This window comes from Thermothelomyces heterothallicus (genome assembly GCF_042370625.1).
Source record: "Thermothelomyces heterothallicus CBS 202.75 unplaced genomic scaffold P884_scaffold_1, whole genome shotgun sequence".
Lineage (NCBI taxonomy): Eukaryota > Fungi > Ascomycota > Sordariomycetes > Sordariales > Chaetomiaceae > Thermothelomyces > Thermothelomyces heterothallicus.
In genome coordinates, this window is record NW_027192562.1 from 646,449 (window position 1) to 664,655 (window position 18,207).

At 58.1% G+C, this 18,207-nt stretch overlaps 6 protein-coding genes across 6 annotated transcripts; 2 read left to right on the forward strand and 4 right to left on the reverse strand.

Moving 5' to 3' along the window:
• Nucleotides 1–180: 180 nt before the first annotated feature.
• On the reverse strand, nucleotides 181–1,681 carry P884DRAFT_189884 (aspartic peptidase domain-containing protein; the record flags this gene model as incomplete). The annotated part of the gene is made up of 2 exons (XM_069437476.1): nucleotides 181–1,425; nucleotides 1,490–1,681. The coding sequence occupies 2 exons, from the start codon at nucleotides 1,679–1,681 to the stop codon at nucleotides 181–183; spliced, it is 1,437 nt and encodes a 478-aa protein (XP_069301494.1).
• Nucleotides 1,682–3,911: 2,230 nt separating this feature from the next.
• Nucleotides 3,912–5,180, forward strand: P884DRAFT_233782 (V-ATPase proteolipid subunit C-like domain-containing protein; the record flags this gene model as incomplete). Its single annotated transcript, XM_069439893.1, has 5 exons — nucleotides 3,912–4,164; nucleotides 4,233–4,245; nucleotides 4,314–4,447; nucleotides 4,716–4,900; nucleotides 5,035–5,180. The coding sequence occupies exons 1-5, from the start codon at nucleotides 4,121–4,123 to the stop codon at nucleotides 5,178–5,180; spliced, it is 522 nt and encodes a 173-aa protein (XP_069301495.1). The 5' UTR covers nucleotides 3,912–4,120.
• Nucleotides 5,181–5,261: 81 nt separating this feature from the next.
• Nucleotides 5,262–8,744, reverse strand: P884DRAFT_233785 (Pep3/Vps18/deep orange family-domain-containing protein). Its single transcript, XM_069439894.1, has 3 exons — nucleotides 8,390–8,744; nucleotides 5,576–8,273; nucleotides 5,262–5,492 (listed from the first exon to the last, which is right to left on the reverse strand). Exons 1-3 carry the CDS (start codon nucleotides 8,604–8,606, stop codon nucleotides 5,408–5,410), a joined length of 3,000 nt encoding a protein of 999 aa, XP_069301496.1. The 5' UTR covers nucleotides 8,607–8,744; the 3' UTR covers nucleotides 5,262–5,407.
• Nucleotides 8,745–9,111: 367 nt separating this feature from the next.
• On the reverse strand, nucleotides 9,112–11,334 carry P884DRAFT_281576 (S-adenosyl-L-methionine-dependent methyltransferase). The gene is made up of 2 exons (XM_069443555.1): nucleotides 10,528–11,334; nucleotides 9,112–10,463 (listed from the first exon to the last, which is right to left on the reverse strand). The coding sequence occupies exons 1-2, from the start codon at nucleotides 10,878–10,880 to the stop codon at nucleotides 9,452–9,454; spliced, it is 1,365 nt and encodes a 454-aa protein (XP_069301497.1). The 5' UTR covers nucleotides 10,881–11,334; the 3' UTR covers nucleotides 9,112–9,451.
• A 2,488-nt stretch (nucleotides 11,335–13,822) lies between these two features.
• P884DRAFT_295644 (uncharacterized protein) lies at nucleotides 13,823–15,523 on the reverse strand (the record flags this gene model as incomplete). Its single annotated transcript, XM_069444348.1, has 4 exons — nucleotides 13,823–14,475; nucleotides 14,585–15,120; nucleotides 15,201–15,333; nucleotides 15,478–15,523. 4 exons carry the CDS (start codon nucleotides 15,521–15,523, stop codon nucleotides 13,823–13,825), a joined length of 1,368 nt encoding a protein of 455 aa, XP_069301498.1.
• Nucleotides 15,524–16,863: 1,340 nt separating this feature from the next.
• P884DRAFT_188593 (uncharacterized protein) lies at nucleotides 16,864–18,100 on the forward strand (the record flags this gene model as incomplete). The annotated part of the gene is made up of 3 exons (XM_069437372.1): nucleotides 16,864–17,019; nucleotides 17,090–17,952; nucleotides 18,040–18,100. The coding sequence occupies 3 exons, from the start codon at nucleotides 16,864–16,866 to the stop codon at nucleotides 18,098–18,100; spliced, it is 1,080 nt and encodes a 359-aa protein (XP_069301499.1).
• Between the last annotated feature and the right edge of the window lie 107 nt (nucleotides 18,101–18,207).

Here is an 18,207-nt window from a genome sequence, read left to right on the forward strand (position 1 = left end):
TTCTTCTTCTTCTTCTTCTTCTTCTTCTTCTTCTTCTTCTTCTTCTTCTTCTTCTTCTTCTTCTTCTTCTTCTTCTTCTTCTTCTTCTTCTTCTTTCATCATCTTCTTCTTCTTCTTCTTCTTCTTCTTCTTTCATCATCTTCTTCTTCTTCTTTCATCTCGTGAGGAGCAATGGCAATTTTAAACCAAGCCACCGACCACGACAACCACAAGAGTCGCGCACGCCACCATGAGGCGCATCCCGCCGCTGCCGAGACCGGCAACGGCAGCGGCGGGGGCGGCGGCGTTCTTGTTGGCGTTCATCCCGCGCAGGCCCTCGGTGGCCTGGACCGGGTTGCTGACGCGGGTGGCGCCGGGGACGGCGTCCTGGCCGGTGCCGATCTCGACGACGCGGGTGGCGGACGAGTTGAAGCGGGTGGGCGCGAGGGCGATCTCGTTGTTGTCCAGGTCGTAGACGACGTAGGCGGAGCGGAGGAAGGTGTCGCCCAGGACGTAGGTGCCGGCGCCGGCGGGGCCGATGCCGAACAGGCAGGCGGGCGTGCCGTTGTCGAAGGTGGGCCGGCGGCCCGAGGCGGTGACGAGGTCGAGGACGAGCTCGTCCATGCCGACGGCGATGGCCGGCTCGCTGAAGGTGAAGGTGAGCGGCGGGGCCGAGGCGTCGCGGGCCAGGGAGCAGGGCACGTAGGCGGCGTTGGCGTCGCCGTCGAAGACGGCGCCGACGGCGGCGTAGATCTCGGACACGAGGGCGTCGGGCAGGTAGGTGAGGGAGGAGCCCGTGTCGAGGAGGACGGCGATGGCGAGGTCGGAGGGCCCGATGGTCTGGGAGCCGAGCTTCAGCCCGGTGAGGGTGATCATGAACTCGGAGAAGACGCCCGAGGCGGACTCGACGGGGAGGGACAGGAGCGGCGGCGCGTACTTCTCCGTGTCGACGCCGCCAAAGAGGATGTTGCCCGTGTTGGCGTCGAGGTCGTTGAGCCAGATGGAGTAGGCCATGGACCGGATGACGCCGTCGGCGACCAGCTGGGCGGGGAGGTTGTTGTAGGGCCGCAGGCCGGCGCGGCCCACCTGGACTTCGTTGAGCGGGTAGCCGATGCCGAGGATGCCCTGGTCGTTGGTGCTCGAGTAGCCGATGCCGAACTGCAGGCGGTCGATCTTCTGGCTGCCGATGGTGACCGTGTCCGAGACGTAGTCTCCGCTTGCCCCGCTGCCGTCGACGTACGAGATGTTGAAGTTGCTGGAGATGTACTGGTAGGTCGAGGACGAATTGGCCGAATACGTGCCGGCAAACGCACACGGGTTGTTCGCCGACGCGCAGAGTTCCGAGGCCGGCGTGTTGACCCATAGGTCGCTGCTGCCGGTGTCGACGTGTAGCCTCACTGGTTTCGGAGGCGTGCCGACGGTCCCGTTGATAAAGTATAAGGTTTCCTGCGAACGGCGTTAGCGTGGTCAAGGAAGAAAAGCGATGTCCGTCGGGCCGTCGAGCACACACCTCATTGTCCAGGCCGACCTCCAAGGTTCCTCTTTTCCTCCGCCTCTTGTCCCTGTGCAACGGGTTCCGTGGAGCCCGCCGCTGCATCTCCAGACCCAGCACCCTCGGCCCATGACGCCTTTCCGGCAGTGCTAGCCCATGCGTTATCTGGATGAGGGTCGCCAGGGCGACCAATAACGAGCTTGACCTCATGTCTCTCGCCTCGCCAGATAACGGGTCGTGATTTGACACAGCCGGCGGTCTAGTGGGTGCGACAACATGGAGAAGAAGGGCACAAAAATAGGACACACGGGCGGGGCTATAGGGCTGGGAAGAGTGGCGAGCACCTTGAGGCTGTGTCTCGAACGTGCAGGCGAGCCGCCGGCAGCATTCGTCATCATCAGTACAGCACGAGATGCTCCTCCGTCAGCGTTTGCTGACCAAGACCGCTGGTCCGATCTGTCCGATCCCTCCGATCCGTCCGATCTGTCCGAGGCCCAGGGTGATGGGGCAAGTGAGCGAGGGACAAATCGGTGGCCAACGGGGGAGAACGAGGGCGAACAGCTATTCTGGTCGAGGCGTGAGAGAATTGGCAGTGAGCCGACGAGGGTGAGAGAAATTGTCTCGTGGATATAACTACCTAACCTAGGTAAGTATGTAGCCTCTGCTCGACATGGCCGCGGCTCGGCATATGCAACACCCGGGCCCACGGGCAGGGGAAGGCCGAGTATCAGAAGCCAGACAATGGCCAAGGCACTGCCCAGACGCTGGAAACAAAATGCCCAGACGAAACGAAAGCGAAAAAGGGAATGGTTTTGCTGGTGAGTGTAGTGTAGTATAGTGTAGTGTAGTGTACGGACGTGAGTCGTGCAGGGGACTCCCCCGAACGTTGTTGCAAGATTAAGCTTCCAAAGATGGTTCCAGAGACCCAAGATGACGCAATCTCCAATTTCCCAGGTAGAGGAAAGTCCCTTTGTTGGGCTTCGGTTGTCTCTCGCTCCCGACATGAACCAGCGCGAGATGTACGGTGCACTTCGTACGGAGTCGCATAACATATGTAGCACGTTCCTGTACGGATTCGCGTAACTCGTGATGAATCCGTATGTCTTGTCGAGGGCCGATATCCCCGGAATGCGGGAGTTGTGTGGAGAGTATATAACTATTGACGCGTGGCCTGCTGCAACGTTGGAGAGCCGCATGGGTAGCGTGGACACAGATTACACGGGGGCAGCCATTTCGGTGAGAGAACGCTAGTTAGCAGTGGAGGTGCAAACACCGGCCAGCCTCGAAAGTGGCAACCTAACAAAGGCATGCATGTGATTGTTGGGATTCGCCTGGTGCCGGTGGGCTGAGATGTAATATCCATTTCGGTCACTTGCTTCGGTCGAGGTTCGTGATGAATGAATGCATTATGAGGAACTGAAACAAGCGCGGGGCACCGATCCGAACGTGCATAAAGCACCCTTGACGTAGCGCCAAGCCCTGGTCGGTGATTGACTGCTGGTCCGTGCCTGGCGAATGGACCAATACGGCAGCCACGGTTACGTGGCACAGGTAGTTACTCCCGACGACTTTGAAATACCAAGTCATTCCTTCCGGCAGTGTGTTCATTCAATCCATGTAAATCTCTGCTTTCCTTCTGCTCCTTCTTGTTCTTCTTCTTCTTCTTCTTCTTCTGCTGCTGCTGCTGTCTTGTGTTTCAAATTTTAGGGCTCAGCATTTGCACCTCAGCTGAACCGCGGCGAATGCCCATTGCTTACACTTGTACGGATAGTGTACTTACCTACGCTACATGTAGCGCATGTGCCGTGTAGAAGAAGGCTTGTGGTCAGCCGGACTTCTCCCCTCCAGATTTACCCCGAAACTCGGATGTTTAGTGGCCATTGCCCGGAACCTCACTCTTCCTGTCAAGTAGTTCCAACCGGCGGATCCAACGTTCGCGCTACGAGGCTCGGAGCAATTACCGTTCGGTTGCTGGCCTCGGGAGAGGAAGGAAGGAAGGAAGGATTTCAGAATGAAAGCATAGTGGCTCAGACCGACCATCAACCACTTCTCTCTGGTACATCTCAACAGGTCTTATCACATCCCCGGGCTCCTTCGTTGCCAACAGGGTTCGGCGAGAGCGGTTACGACGAAGATTTCTTCCTGTGCCTTTTTTGTTTGGGGGGGGGGTGTTGGGGAAGGGCGGGGAATGATTCCAGCATGCAACCGGACCGCCAATACATTGTCATTAAGCACGGCGGAATTCATGGACGCAGCAACATAGCTGCATATAGCCTCTTGCAACTCTGATTGGTGAGGCAGTCCCGTTCCTCTCCGTATTTCGTGTCCGCCCAGGGGGGGGGGGGGGGGGGGGCTCGTCAGCTTCGCTTGGCGCCATCCCGGCTGCTCGGTCACAAGAGACACACGCCAGCTCCGCGCCGTCTTACATGACCCCTCTCTAGGCAGTCCGAGAAGGAGACTTCTTCTTTCTGCCGGGTATTATAGAATAATAGTTACTTGCCTGTGCTGGGTCCTGCTTCTTTCCTGCCCTCCCAAAACCCCTATACTCGGTCTCTCTGCTCACGGCATCTTATTGTGTGCCTCTTGTACCGTTTTCCCGAGTCGAAGACAATTGAAGCGTCGTGCAACATCCAGAGCCTGTTCGTCACAATGGCAGCGGCCGACACAGTGGATTTCGTCAGCCTCGACCGATGGTGCGTGTCTTAACTTGGAACCGACCTGCTCAAGTCTCCGTTCTACCTCTCTCACTAACACCGCCTAGCCCAGCCTATGCCGTCTGTACCACTCGACTCGTTCATGACCCGGTCCCTTATGCCCCCAAGTTCTGACCTTGTATTTGCAGTCCTTCTTCGGGGCTCTGGGATGCGCCTGCTCCATCATATTCACCGTCATTGGCGCTAGCTATGGCACGGCCAAGTCCTCCGGCGCCATCTTCTCCTCGGGCATCATCCGCCCTGACAGGTTGATGCAGAACACGTACGTCTCTTGTGTCTCGACCATGTGCTCTGCGCCGCTCCCGCCAGCCACACTCCCTGTGGTCACGATCCAGTCTCGTTGTATCCCACGAATGTCGACTGCCCTTCGCAACACTAATATCCCTCCCTCTACTCACCCACTCCTTTGATATCCACACACTACCTTTTAGCTCCCGCTCCCCTATTTGTCTATTCCTGGGGACAATCAGCCATGGTCCCCCTCCCCCGGCAGTCCCCCGGCAGAACTGACGCCTCTCTCCCGTCACCAGCCTCTGCGCCATCATGGCCCAGATCATCTCCATCTACGGCCTAGTCGCCGCCGTCATCATCTCCAACAACTTGGCCGAAAAGATGGCCCTACACACCGGCTTCCTCCAGCTCGGCGCCGGCCTGGCTGTCGGTCTGTGCGGGCTCGCCGCCGGGTTCGCCATCGGCATCATTGGCGACGCTGGTGGTGAGTTACGCCTCCTCCCCCCCCCCCTCTCTTTTTCTTCCCAACCCACTTTGTTTTGCTGTTTCCTTTTCGGTGATTTTTCAAGTCTGTCTGACAAGGAGAGGGGGGGCGTGTGTAATGGTATTCGATCCCAGTCCGCGCCAGCACGCAACAGCCCCGTTTGTACGTCGGCATGGTGCTCATCCTCATCTTCGCCGAGGTCTTGGGCCTGTACGGCGTTATCGTGTCCATCCTGATGCTGACCAAGTCGACGCTGGGAGTCACCGTGTGCCCTTATTAGGGTTATATATGTATGCACAAGCAGTTGCACATACGTACATATGTAGCGCGTTGGGTGCCTCGGGGGAGCTGGATGGAACTTGGGTCGTAATGCGGCCCGTAACGAGATCGGCACTAGTCGTATGGCTGGGTATCACCTTTTGTCTCCTTGTCGTACCTTGCCGCCGCCCCCTTCGCTTTCTGAAATATGCAAAAACCGATGACCCCTTTACTCGCAATCAGACTTTCCTACAGAGCCCACTCCTCCATATCCTCCCCTTCCTTGATGAACGGCTCGTTGATCCTCCGTATCGCGTAATCGCTGCACAAAATACTACAATTCCTCCGGTCAGCACACCATAATCTGCGTTACATGAACCAACTCAGAGGGGGTGACAGAAAACGAGTGGAACTCACCAGGCCGAAGCAACCAAGGCGTCCAGCTCGGCAACCATGGCCTCCCTCTTCTCCCCACTGACCAGCCCCTTGCTGATCTGCACCTGGCAGTCCCTGATCCTCCTGGCCTTGGCCGCACCGCACTGCTCCAGCACGCGCCGGCCGAGGCAGTCCGAGTGGAAGGCGTGCTGGCACGGAAACACAAAGAACTGCCTGCTGAGCAGCGGCAGGCCGCAGGCGTAGCACTTCTCGCCCGGCTCGACGATGGCGTAGCGGCGGTCGAGCGCGGCGATGTCGACCTTGATGTTGGCCGCCGTCTGGCTCGACTCGTCCATCTCGCGCCGCAGCGCGTCGATGTTGCGGCTGTAATCCTCGAGTGCCGCGCAGATCTCCTCCTTGAAGTCGTCGATGACGACAAAGTCCGGGAAGAAGGGGATCAGGTCCTCGATCTTGAGCAGGTCGCAGCGCTTGAGGAAGTCGATGGCCGTCTTGATGCCGCCCGACTGCTGCGAGATGACCTTCTTGGCGACCGCCAGCCAGAGCTTCTTGCGCAGCGCCGGGTTGGACATGGGCCGGTCGGCGATGATGGAGGCGAGCTCGATCTCGTCGTGGGAGAGGGCCAGGTCGACCGCCTGCACGTACTGACCCATGCTCGTGTAGATGCGCGCGCACGAGAGCACGCGGCGGTGTTGGATGCAGAGGCGGAGGGCAAAGTCCTGGTCGTACTTGGGCTCGTCGCCCTGCGACTCGAGGTAGGAGAGGAGGGCGGATTCGTCCTTGGACGGGTGGGAGGCGTAGATGGAGACGAGCGTGTTGTGCACCGCCGAGTCCGCCGAGCCGAGCTGGTTGACGACGTACTGGAGGTACCGGACGGCTTGGTTCTGCGCCAGCGGGCCCTTGTAGTTCCGGTCGTACTCGAGCATCGCGGGAATGAGGCTCCGGGGGTTGAGGTTGCTCTGCCGCATCAGGACATCGACCATCTCCGTCGCCGCGTGCGTCATGAGCACGCTGCTGTAGCGGTAGAAGACCTCGGGGTCCGTCTGCTTCTTCAGCACTCTGAGCGCTTCCGACCACCGTTCTCGCTGGACCCAGTAGGAGAGGACATAGTTGTAATCGTTGATGGCGCTGGCATAATAGAGAAGCTCCTCTTCGCGCCCGTGGCTGCTGATGACATCGTAGACCGCCCTCTGGTCTAGGTCCGACTTGTGCTTGTTGACGAAATCCTGGAACTCGGCTCGGACCGCGTCAAGCTGCTCTCTCGTCTGGGCCGGATTCAGCGTGTCGGACAGTTCCGCCCCCGTGACGATGGTGTCGTCCAGGGAGTTCAGCTTGGCCATGAACACCTCCACCAGCCACACCGCGATCATGGCCCGCTGCATGACGGCCGTCTTCTTGTACGCACTCAGCTTCGTCAAGAGATACTTGCGAAGGGCGTCTGGCTGGTCGTTGTCGATGAACGTGAGCGCCACCTCCTCGAAGGGCTTGCTGCTCTTGCCGTAGACACTGGCAGCCTCGCTGTGCTGCCCCTTGCTGACGAGGTAGTCTCCCGTGGCGATGGCAACGGCGTCTTTCTGCGCAGGGGTGTGAGCATACTGCAGCGCAGCGTCGAACTGCTGCATCTGCAACATGATCTTCCAGATATCCCGATCCTCGTCGTGCGGGACGATCTCGAAGATCTCCCTGGGCGTGAACAGCCAGAACGTGTTCTTCTGTAGATCCACGCACAACCCAACGGCCTTCTCCCCGGGATCCAAGATAGTCTGGTCGTAGACAATCGACCCCGTCAGCCGGTTGGCCACCACGACACGCGTCCCGATTAGGCAGACAACGTGCCATTGCGTCAGCGCAATCGCGTCGATGTACTCGGTCGACACCTGCTTCTTCGCCGCGGTTTCGGGACTCGCCAGCTGAGCCCTGGGAATCAGCTTGGCCTCGGCAAACACTCTGTTACCCAGCTCCGCACTGCTCCCACCCATCAGCAGCTTCCCGTGAAACACGCCGTGCGATGTCAGCCAGGCAAACGCCCTCTCGGTCACCTCCACATCGCCCCTGAAGCGCGGCACCTCCTCCGCGTCCGGCGAAACCACCAGCATGGACGCGGCCGCGGCCGACGCCCTGTTCAGCTCGTGGATAACTGGCTGCTCGCCTTCAAATAGCCTCGAGTAGATGGATGCACTGCCGTCATGGCCCTTCCCGGCCTTGCCCGTGAAATGCAGCAGCCTGGTTTGCGTGGCAACCAACACCCTCCGCACATCATGCTGCTGCTGCTGCTGCTGCTGCTGCTGCTGCTGCTGCTGCTGTTGGTAACTGTGGTGCTTCTGTGCCGTCCCGCCGGGGCCGAGAGCGCCCGGGCCGGCAGACAGAGAGTCCGCCCACAGGCCCGTGATGGGCCCGTCGGGCAGCTTTTGCAATAGCTTGACATACTTGTCCTCCTTCCTGTAGAACTCGGTTGACGTCTCGATAAAGGCCTCGTAGATGTTCCCGTCGGCGGCGCCGATCAGGATCTCGCGCGTCGACGAGGTCGGGAGGGCGGGGCTCCAGGCGACCGACTCGATGGTGACGCCGCGCAGGCGGGCAAGCGGACGCGGCTGGCGCGACTGTGAGTGCAGGTAGTAGTTCTCGCCGAGGGCTGTGCAGATGAGCAGGTGCGACGCGGTCGGGTCGAGGAACATGCGCCGGATCACGCCAGTTTCCGAGGGCTTCTTGGGGAGGTCGATGTCTGTTTGCGGTGCGGGATGAGGAGCGTTAGTGTCGGATCTGCCATGGGTGCTCCCTCGGCGGCCGGTTCCGAGGAGGATGAGGGGAAGGAAGGGGAGAAGGGGAGGGTGGGAATACCATCGATGTCCTCGGGCCTGTTGAGGTCGATGCGGAGGATGCGGCCGTTGAGGAGGGCGATGACGAGGACATTGTTAGCGGCCTGGCCCGCGACAAAGTCGGCGGCGATGGAGAACCGAAGCTGCACGGGCAGGACGTCGAAAATTGGCAGCGCGGCGTGGTCGAGATCCGCGACGGCGTCGGCTGCCGCGAAGCCGTTGGACGGATCGAGCGCCATCGTGGGTGGGTTGGTGCTTTCAGTTGCTTCGCATAGTGGTGCGTGTTTGGGCAGCTGGATACCTAAGGTATGGAGCTGCGACCCGGAACCGGCCAGTTAGGTGGCCGCCGAAGTGATCTGTTCCCAACGCGCTGGGCAGCGAATCAGTGAAGGTGGTGATCCCAAATGGATGTGCACGGCAGGCGGGGACTGTTGGTGCGTCATTCCCAGCCCAGAAACTAGCTGCCCCACATGCCATTCGCCACCTACCTGCCGCAACCGAAGCCTTCTAAACTCGGGTACTACCTCCGTAACTAGGTTGGCCTTCGCGCCACGAGCCCCTGATGAGCGTCGTTACTAGTACGGAATAATTAAGAACGCCTACTGGGGCATGAGCATTCCAGACTCGCGCCGCATTATAGTGCACACAACATAGCCTTGCAGGTTCGAGATGAGCATTGATTACCACAGCCAAATACCATTACCCTGAGCTCCTAGCTTTCCAGCTATGCAACCGTGAGGTAACCTATGTACACATAGAAGAGGCTAATTGGGTATCTACAGGAAGTAAAAAGGAGGAAAATAAAGAAGGCCATCACAGCCAACAGAAGGGCGAGAAGAAGAAGAGGAGGAAGAGGAAGAAGAAGATCAGCAGCAGCAGCAGCAGCAGCAGGAGGAGGAGGAGGAGGAGGAGGAGGAGGGGGACGAAGAGAAAGAAAAGAAGAAAAAAAAGGCTGGAATGGCGATGGCAATTCCTCATCCTTTCTCAAAAGTTTCTAATGTTTTCGCGGGGTCCCCAATTGCCGACGGAGCAGGTGCATGGAAGTCTATCCTGTATGTTCCCCATTCGCCGCGTACATATGCCTTCAAGCCGTCCGTTCGGACCTTATTGTCCTTTTCCCAATCGTGCTCTCGTCGCCGCTGTGTTCCTGGCACCCGTCTCGGGGTGGCGCCTTGTTGGCTGCGTTCTGTCCCTGGTCCAATGGTTTCCTCCCGACAACGACGCGGAGCTTGACGACAAAAGCGTCCGCCCTGTCCGGGTCGTCGGCAACCGCTTTAATCTCCTGGGCCACCTTTTCACACAGCTCGCGCACGTCGTCGGGGTCCCAACCGAGGTACTTCGTCAGCAGGCGTAGGGCGGTGGGTTCGATGCCCGTGATGACGGAAAAGAACCAAAATTTGCCGTAGCTGCTGTTCTCGCGCGACCCAATGCCGAGGTCGTACACAGAGTCCTGGATGTCGACGAAGCCCGCCTCCGTCAACAGGTTCTTGTTCAGATGCCGTGAGTCGCGGGGCTTCCCCGCCAGCTCGGCGGCCTCGAGAAGTGCATTGACGAAGATGTACGGCGCCGAGCCCTCTGGGTAGAAGGAGAGGAAGTTCTCTTCGGCAAGGAAGTCTTCCCAGTCGATGACCTCAATCCAGCCGCCCGGTTTTATGCACGCAAACGCCTGGCTGTAGATGAAGGACCAGTCGGAAAATGCACCTTGCATGTTTCGCAGGTGGACAAGGTCGACCGCGTTGGCTGGGCGGATCCATTCCTCCTCGGCGTTCTCAATGTGGAACTCGACGTTGAAAGGGACTTGATGGGTAGGCTGGATTGGCGCGATATCGGTGCCAAAGACCTCGCATTGCGGATATTTCTCGGCCATGCCGATGGCCCATTCGCCTATCCCCGTGCCGACGTCAAGAATGTAAGTCGGGTTCTCCAACGGGACCGTCGTAAGCTCGAGGTTGAAGAGCTTAAGATAAACTTGGTGAATGACATATTGACGTGTCTGCTCCGTCTGGTCGATGGGGAGGAAGTAGTCGCCGCAGTACTGCCGACCGTTCTCGATGACGAAATCGAAATCCTCGGCATAGAGCGTCCGGGCCGAGTCACTAGACTGCGGTTAGTGTTCTGCGCCCCGAGGGCGAAACCGTTTCTCCAACGGGACAAACTCACATGGTGGCAGAGTCGTGGCCGTTCCGATACGATTGCTCGACCTGAAAGGCAGGCCCAGCCCCGGGATACATGCTCATGGCGTAGACCGATTGGGAGCTGGGTTCCTCGTCCGACGCTTCCTCGCAACCCTCGTCCACCTCCAGGTGCGGTTCCTGCGCATCCTGCGACAATAACTCGCGTATCTGGGGGGAAATATAGCTGCTCTCGTCGACTTCGACGGTAACCTCATGGGATACCGGGGAGCTGCAAGATGTCGCGTCTATCTGGTCGGTCTGTCGTATTGAAGTGAACGAGGGGCCCTCCGACTGTGCGTCCAGTGTTCCGCCGTGCCCCCTTGCTTGTACCGAGCCCATTGCTCCCCAATCCGAAGAAGCGCCCTGAATCTCTCGATTGGACCGGTCGGTGCCACGGCCTCTCCATCAGGCTCGTCCGTCGGTGGTTCCCCGCTGGTGACGGGAGCGCATGCAAGCGGCTGGTTTAAGAACGTCGTGACGCTGATGGTAGGCGTGGCCGCAAACCAGCAAGCGCGCTGCACAGTGGTAGGCGAGAGAGATTCGGAGGAGGGATTTGGATCAAGCTTGAGTGTCGGCTCTCTGAGGATTCGTAAAGCGGGCTGCCCGTATTTGAGGAGACCGGCGCGACGGCCGCTCCTGCAATCTCCTGGATTTCGAGCTCTCGATTCCGTCACTCTCCCATTATCCGAGGAGGCCGGCGGCTTGGGCAATTCGGGTGATTCGAGCAGCGTGGGCGGGCGGGACAAGGAGCGGACGATGGGCTCAACGGGCACTTAAACTTCCTCGTACATTAGCGTCAGGGTGGAAGGGTGGACGGCCATCCAAACTACTATGTATATACACAGGAGTGTACACTAACGGGATGCGGCGCAACAAGGGACCAGGCCGGCGCCGGCGCGGTACCACCGAGGTCCTTGTTTCGCCGCTATCGGGCCCCACTGACATGGTACCTGACCGCTGTGGATACAGTTGAATAACGCTATCCTTACCGTGTGGGAACAGCATCACACTGCATGTTCACCCTGCGCTGGAAGTAACAACCTAGCTGGGCGTTGTGTATGGACATACCTTATGTATGCTAATTTAGATCAGGTACCTATATAACTACTGTATATAAGGTACACAAATTGTGTAGTACCCGGTAGAATCACTTGACAGTAGCTTTGTGATCGACTCGCAGAACTCGTCGTCAGAAGTGCATGACCACTAGATGATATTGTATCCGCATACTGTGGATGAGCCTCGCATCCACGCCGCTTCGTTCAACGGGGACTCAAAAGGTTCGCGCCCGATAGGTCGGCGGGAACCCCCACAGTGGAGAAGAAAACCATCAGGAGATCCACGACGGATTGGGGACACCCACACGACCCACTCCTCGGAGTTAACTGCGAACCCCTTTGTGCACGGACGGTCATTTATCCAGACAAGGGCTAGTGTCATCCGTCGAGGCAAGGGCAGGCAATTCATAAGTGTAGCGAGGAACCTCATTCCGAAATCTATCGGGAAGGCCTACATCAAGTTCTCTCATAGAATCAGATTTGTCTGAACTCACCAGACGCCTTGCGAAACAACACCAACTCGACCCGAATCAACTGTTTCTGTTTTGTATACACCTGGTGTCCGCGCGCGAATTACCGAAAAGCTAACCGCTCCCGCGTGTAGACAATATCACGATCACCACCGGATTCCAGCGCCGCTTCTCCTTGGCAAACACCGCAGGCCAGTCCCCGGAGAGAGGTTCGGCATGGCGGATTTTTCCCTTCCCCTCCAACTCACCGACTGCGTCGTTTCCACTCAGCAGATCCGACCCGGCAGCATGGGAGAGCATTCATTCCAATGCAATCCACCAATCTCTACAAAGTCGTCGTGCCGTCAACCTCCCGTCCAAACCAGTCCATGATCAGCAGGCGAAGCGGGCCCACGTTTAGGCATTCGCGGATTGTGCATTCCTCGCGTCTTGTCCCAGATACCCGTATCATTCCGTACTAGCAGTGCACATACACATCTGCAGCGTGACTATCCGTCCATTCGCACCACCCTGCTGCGGTGTATGCAATGCGCAGTCGCAACGCCGGACTCATTATACGGATCCGTATGTATGTGCTCCGTACATTTCCAGCAACTGGGAACGAGGGGCGTTCAGAACCCACATCGGTTGCTCTGGTTAGTTGCCCATCGGCAACTTGCCACGACATAGTTATGCAGCCTTCAATCTCGGCAGAATTTTTTTTTTTTTTTTTTTACCTAGTGTATGTCCCGTCCCGCGGCTCTGGAACCTGGGGCCCAGGCGCTCGGAGCGAAGCCAGCCTGTGTTCTTTTCCAATCGCTGGTCCTGCTGTCTGGTTCGTTGTGGAGCAACCGCATCACTCGGTATCCAAACAGATGGAACCTAAGCCTTTCACAATGAGGCCGCTTGCCTCCTTTCGGGCCGGTTCTTGATTCCCCAGTCCCGCCTCCTCGAGAAAGACAGTGCCCCAAATGGCGGGTTGCAGCGCTCGGGAGCATTTAACGTTAGCTCTCTTGCAGTTTCTCAGACGCCTGTTCGCTCGCTTGACCGATGTGCAGGAGGTGCTGAAAAAAATGAAGTGAGACCCACACTTCCCCCCTTCTCCCTTGCGAGGGAGGCCCATCAGACCAGTCTGTCCGCTTCTCTGATCAGTGGATGTGCATAGTTACATACTCTCCCTAGCAAGTCTCACACTCGCAGAAGTGACGAAGCGGCCTGGCACTGCATCGGCTCGAGGAGCAGCGATATAGGTGACACAAGTTGTGTTTTTTTGGAACAAAATGCAGGCATCAGCCCAATGAATAAGTGCAGGAGCCCTTCCCGGTGGACGACGAAGCTACGCTGTAAAACCGACAATTGTCGGCGAGGGGGTCGAGACCGACCCAGCAGACGCCGAGCCGAGCCACGTTGCGTTAGACAAGATGTCTCACTTCGGCCAGTCGGGATCCGCTCGCTCGGGTCCGGAGTCCAATAGTAACCGCTTAACTACTCAGAGAGCTAGTGTAGATTCTCCAAATCAAAAGCATCCGCCCGTACGGTTCCAACGGCACATGGATTGTTTCCTGTCCGACCACCCCATGGTCCAACAGAATCCCAACAACGCCCCTGTTCCCTCCCTGCTTGACTCAGGTCTCGTTGGGTAAAAAGCAAAAAAAAAAAAAAAAAAAAAAAAAAAAAAAAAAAAAAAAAAGGAAAAAAAAATCGACATGCACACCACACTCTCAACCACCCTCACCCCGGGGTAGGTGGTGGTAGGGAGGCCGTCATCACCCTCTTACGCGTCGTGCTGCTTTTGCCCTCCCTGGCCATTCGCAGGCCGCCCATTGACCCCCTCGACCCCATCCCCACCCCCGCCTCTGTCTCCGCCGTCCGCCCTCTGCTCCGCCCTCGTCGTCGCCATCGTCGTCGTCGCCGTCGCGGCCGTCGTCTGCAGAGGATGGTCCGAGACGGGCTCGGAATCGGACAGCACCTCCATGCCGGCCACCACCGGGAAGGGGCTCAGGACCTTGGTGATGTCCCCCCACCAGCGCTCCCCGAAGCGGCGGTACCACTCGACCGTGATGCGCAGGCCCTCCTCCAGGCCCGTCTTCTGCTCCCACCCGAGCTTGCGCAGCTTGGTCGCGTCGACGGCGTAGCGGTGGTCGTTGAAGGGCCGGTCGTGCGTGTACCGCACCCAACGGCCGAGCTCCGCCGGCGTCGCGTGCGGGAGGCCCATGACGGCCAGCAGCTTCCGGCACAGCGCCAGGTTGCTGATCTCGTCCTGCGACCCCACGTTGTAGATCTGCCCCAGCTGGCCCCGGTGCAGGATCGTGTCGAAGGCGTCGGCCGCGTCGCCCGCGTAGAGGTACCGCCGCGTCGGCGAGCCGTCGCCGTGCAGCACCACGGGCTTGCCGCGGTTCAGGAGACAGGTGAACTTGGGAATGATTTCTGGCGCACAACAATTCAAAAGAGAGAGAGAGAGAGAAAAGACATGGTTAGTGTCGTGCTGTGCGAGTGGTGTGAGTTGTGGTGGGGAGCGGGTTCTGGCTCTACGTACTCTCGGGATACTGGTGCGGCCCGTAGACGTTGTTGCTCCGCACGATGATGGCCGGCAGCTTGAAGCTCTTCTGGTACGAGTGCACGAGCATCTCGGCGGCCGCCTTGCTGGCCGCGTAAGGGTTGGTCGGCGCCAGGATGCTGCTCTCGAGCAGGTCGTCATCGTCATCCTTGACCTCGCCGTAGACCTCATCCGTCGAGACGTGGATGAAGCGCTTGATGCCGACCTTCTTGGCGCTCTCGAGCAGCACGTGGGTGCCGTACACGTTGGTGTGCGTGAAGCTGTACGAGTTGCCAAAACTCAGGTCGACGTGCGACTGCGCGGCAAAGTGGAAGATGGTGTCGATGTTATACCGCTCTAGGCAGTCGATGACCTCGGACGGGTTGGTCACGTCGCCCTGGTAGAAGGTGAAGTTGCGCCGGTCGTTGAGGACCCTCGTGTTGTTGAGCGACGAGCAGTAGTCCAGCTTGTCAAAGGAGACGATGTTGTAAGCGTGCGGGTACGTGAGGGTGAGGTGCCGGACGAGCCAGCATGCTCTATTCACATGGTCAGCCGCCCTGTCGAAAGGAGGGAAGAGAGTTGTGTGGCTTCGCTCGGAGTGTATGTGTGTACATACATGAAGCCGGCGCCACCCGTTATCATGATGTTTCGGACGTCTGGGAGGGGCTCAAACTTGGTGGTGCCGATGAGCACCGGAGCCTCGTTCCAGATGCCATAGTCCTCGAAGAAATGGTTTCCACGGCGAAAGCCTTTTCGCATCGAACGAAAAAAAGACAAGTCAGCACCATACTATCGGTCTCATTTCCTCCATCATCTCTCGAGGGACATGCTCAAAAGGGGAGGGAAGGGGGGTTCGTTTATCTCTTCCTCATCAACGGCCGGCACAAACTCACCATTGGTGACTCCGTTTGGCGACTGTGCCCCACCCGAGATGGTCATTGTTCCCAGAAGAATCGTGGATCGCGAAGTTGTCGCATGTGGCTATCGTTACTCTCCCTTTTTTTTTTCTTATCCGCTTTTACGAAACGAAGGGGGCCACGAACTGCTAAGGAGAGAGCGACTTCTAAAAGAAGGACCCAGTCGGTCGTAACGAAAGCATCCCACACGTATTATGAAGGTCGGCGCGCCCTCTTGATTGTTGGTTCCGTATGAATTGGCGCACCTTCGCTAAGTCCAAGGTTGACAACGTCCGAGCATGGCAATCAGTCGGAAGGTGGCCAAAAGAGGCAAGGAGCGCAATTGGCCGTCGTTTCGGGTAATAACTAAACGTGTTGCGTTACGCTCTTGGGCTCGGGGAGACCACGCTCATACCATTTGGCTGCGTTCAAGGCGGCATCGCCTTTCACATAGGTAGGCAAGGAAACGAGGTCGTCTCGGAAAATGTGTCGAGTTCGAAATTTTAAAAGTTCTGTTTTTACATATACGAAAGCTGCAAGTATCCTGCCTGTGCGACCTTGCCATGTGCCTCTGGTCTTTTCTTCGACTTTGCCTCCGATGAGATAAAAACGTCGGGTGCCCTGAGATGAGCGTCACTGGTCCCTGATGAGAGGACCCACTTCAGACTTCCCACTGTGAAACATGCTTTTGACGGCGCAAGACTGAACATACACTACACAGTATGGAATACGGCAAACTCTGGGAAGAGCAAAATCACGGCCCTTGCTCCTCGGCTGCAAATTGCGCAACATCAAGATTCATGTCATTATGCCGTTCGGGACAATCGAATACAGAACGTTCCTGCTCAGATTGAAAGACAGGGTAACCCCTCCTCGCCGGACTCCTCTGGCGTGTTCCGTGCATGGAATACGGGGAAGGAACATGGACTTAAATTTCTAGCGCGATTTCCCTTTCTGCGCCATTCGACCCTGTCCAAAATGGCAAGGGTATCTTTTCGGCCGTTCGTCCCGCGAAAGCGATTGACCAATGGCAAATCAACCCTTGGCTGATGTGGCCCGAACTGACACCAGTCAGTACAGTACAGACATTGAGTACAGAGTATGGAGGTACATACATAGGTACCTACCACATACACTCGCATGTATGTACACTAACTACAGGACGACGCGGTTTGCTCTCATCACCAGCAACAGCGGTCTGGGTCGAACATGCACTATTGAACCCGGGTTAAAAGTCCTTCTCAAACGCCAGTTCGGTGTTGTTATTCCCCAAGGCCGAGCATGGCGGACACCAAACTGGTCCCTTCGGTCTCATCAGACAGAGAATTTCACACGCTGAGCCCTCGGCTGGGCCGATTTGGCGATCATGGAAATGATGAAGAGATGCAAAGCTTACCGGTCGATCGAGGGGGTGCCGAGGATCCTGAAGACGAGGAGCTCCTGCCAAAGGAAGAACGACCGTGGAAACCCAAATCAAAGAGCTCCTTCGCCTCGGGCTTGATCTGGATGGTCATCAACACTCTGGCTACCATAGGCATTGTAAACAACGCCCCTTGTCCTTTCGTCGTTCGAACATCACGAGCAGTTACTGACACTCCTGGTAACCTAGGTCTTCACCAACAAAGCCATCTTTTCAGAGCCCTCCCTAAAGCTTGCCCAGCTCACCTTTGCCTGCTTCCACTTCCTCATCACCTATCTCACCTTGTTTGTGCTTTCTCGCCCGGGCCTTGCCCTCTTTGCCCCACGATCCGTTCCCCTGCTCGACATCCTTCCCCTCTCCCTCGCCATGTCCCTCAACGTCATCCTCCCCAACCTGTCCCTCGCCTTCTCCACCGTCACCTTCTACCAGATCGCCCGCATCCTCCTCACCCCGGCCGTCGCGATCTTGAACTACTTCCTCTACCGCGCCACCCTCCCACAGCCCGCCATCCTCGCCCTCGTCCCGGCCTGCCTAGGCGTCGGTCTAGTCTCCTACTACGACACCCGACCCCCGCCGGCCCGGGGCCATGGAGGTCAGTACCCCCAACGGCAGCAGCAAGGCGTCCAGACCACCTCCCCGCTGGGCGTCCTCTTCGCCCTGTCCGGCACGCTCGCATCGGCGCTCTACACCGTCTGGATCGCCGCCTACCACCGGCGCCTCAAGCTGTCCAGCATGCAGCTGCTCTTCAACCAGCCCCCCGTGTCGGCCGTCCTGCTCCTGTACGCCATCCCCTTCCTCGACACCTGGCCGGCCTCGTGGCGGGCGCTGCCTCCGGCCCGCTGGGCCCTGGTGCTGCTGAGCGGCGCCTTCGCCAGCCTCATCAACATCTCGCAGTTCTTCATCGTCGCGCGCGCCGGGCCCGTCTCGAGCACCGTCGTGGGGCACGTCAAGACCTGCACCATCGTCGCGCTCGGCTGGCTGGTCAGCGGGCGGGGCGTCGGGGAGTGGGGGAGTCTGGTCGGCGGCACCATTGCCGTCGGAGGCATCATTGCGTAGGTCTTGACTGACTCGTCTGGTTTTTTTAATTTTTTTTCCCTCTGGACCTCGCCGGGCGTGATCGTGATGCTGACCGTGAATAGCTACTCCGTCATCATGTTGAGGGAAAATGAAAAGAAAACAGCGGCGCGGAAGGGGAGATAACTGATCAAGGATCATGGCAGATTCACTTCGTAGTCTGCGATAATGCGTGATAATCAGAGTTGGCAATCGGCAGAGATCAACCCCACATGGGGCGGGCAACATCAACA

Excerpts from the sequence above, each read along its gene's own strand:
- P884DRAFT_233785 (XM_069439894.1), bottom strand. The coding sequence starts at position 8,606 with ATGGCGCTCGATCCGTCCAACGGCTTCGCGGCAGCCGACGCCGTCGCG. Across the intron at positions 8,274-8,389 it reads CAGGCCCGAGGACATCGATG|ACATCGACCTCCCCAAGAAG; the intron begins GTATTCCCACCC and ends CACCGCAAACAG. Across the intron at positions 5,493-5,575 it reads GCCTTGGTTGCTTCGGCCTG|TATTTTGTGCAGCGATTACG; the intron begins GTGAGTTCCACT and ends GAGGAATTGTAG.
- P884DRAFT_281576 (XM_069443555.1), bottom strand. The coding sequence starts at position 10,880 with ATGGGCTCGGTACAAGCAAGGGGGCACGGCGGAACACTGGACGCACAG. Across the intron at positions 10,464-10,527 it reads GGCCACGACTCTGCCACCAT|TGACTCGGCCCGGACGCTCT; the intron begins GTGAGTTTGTCC and ends ACCGCAGTCTAG.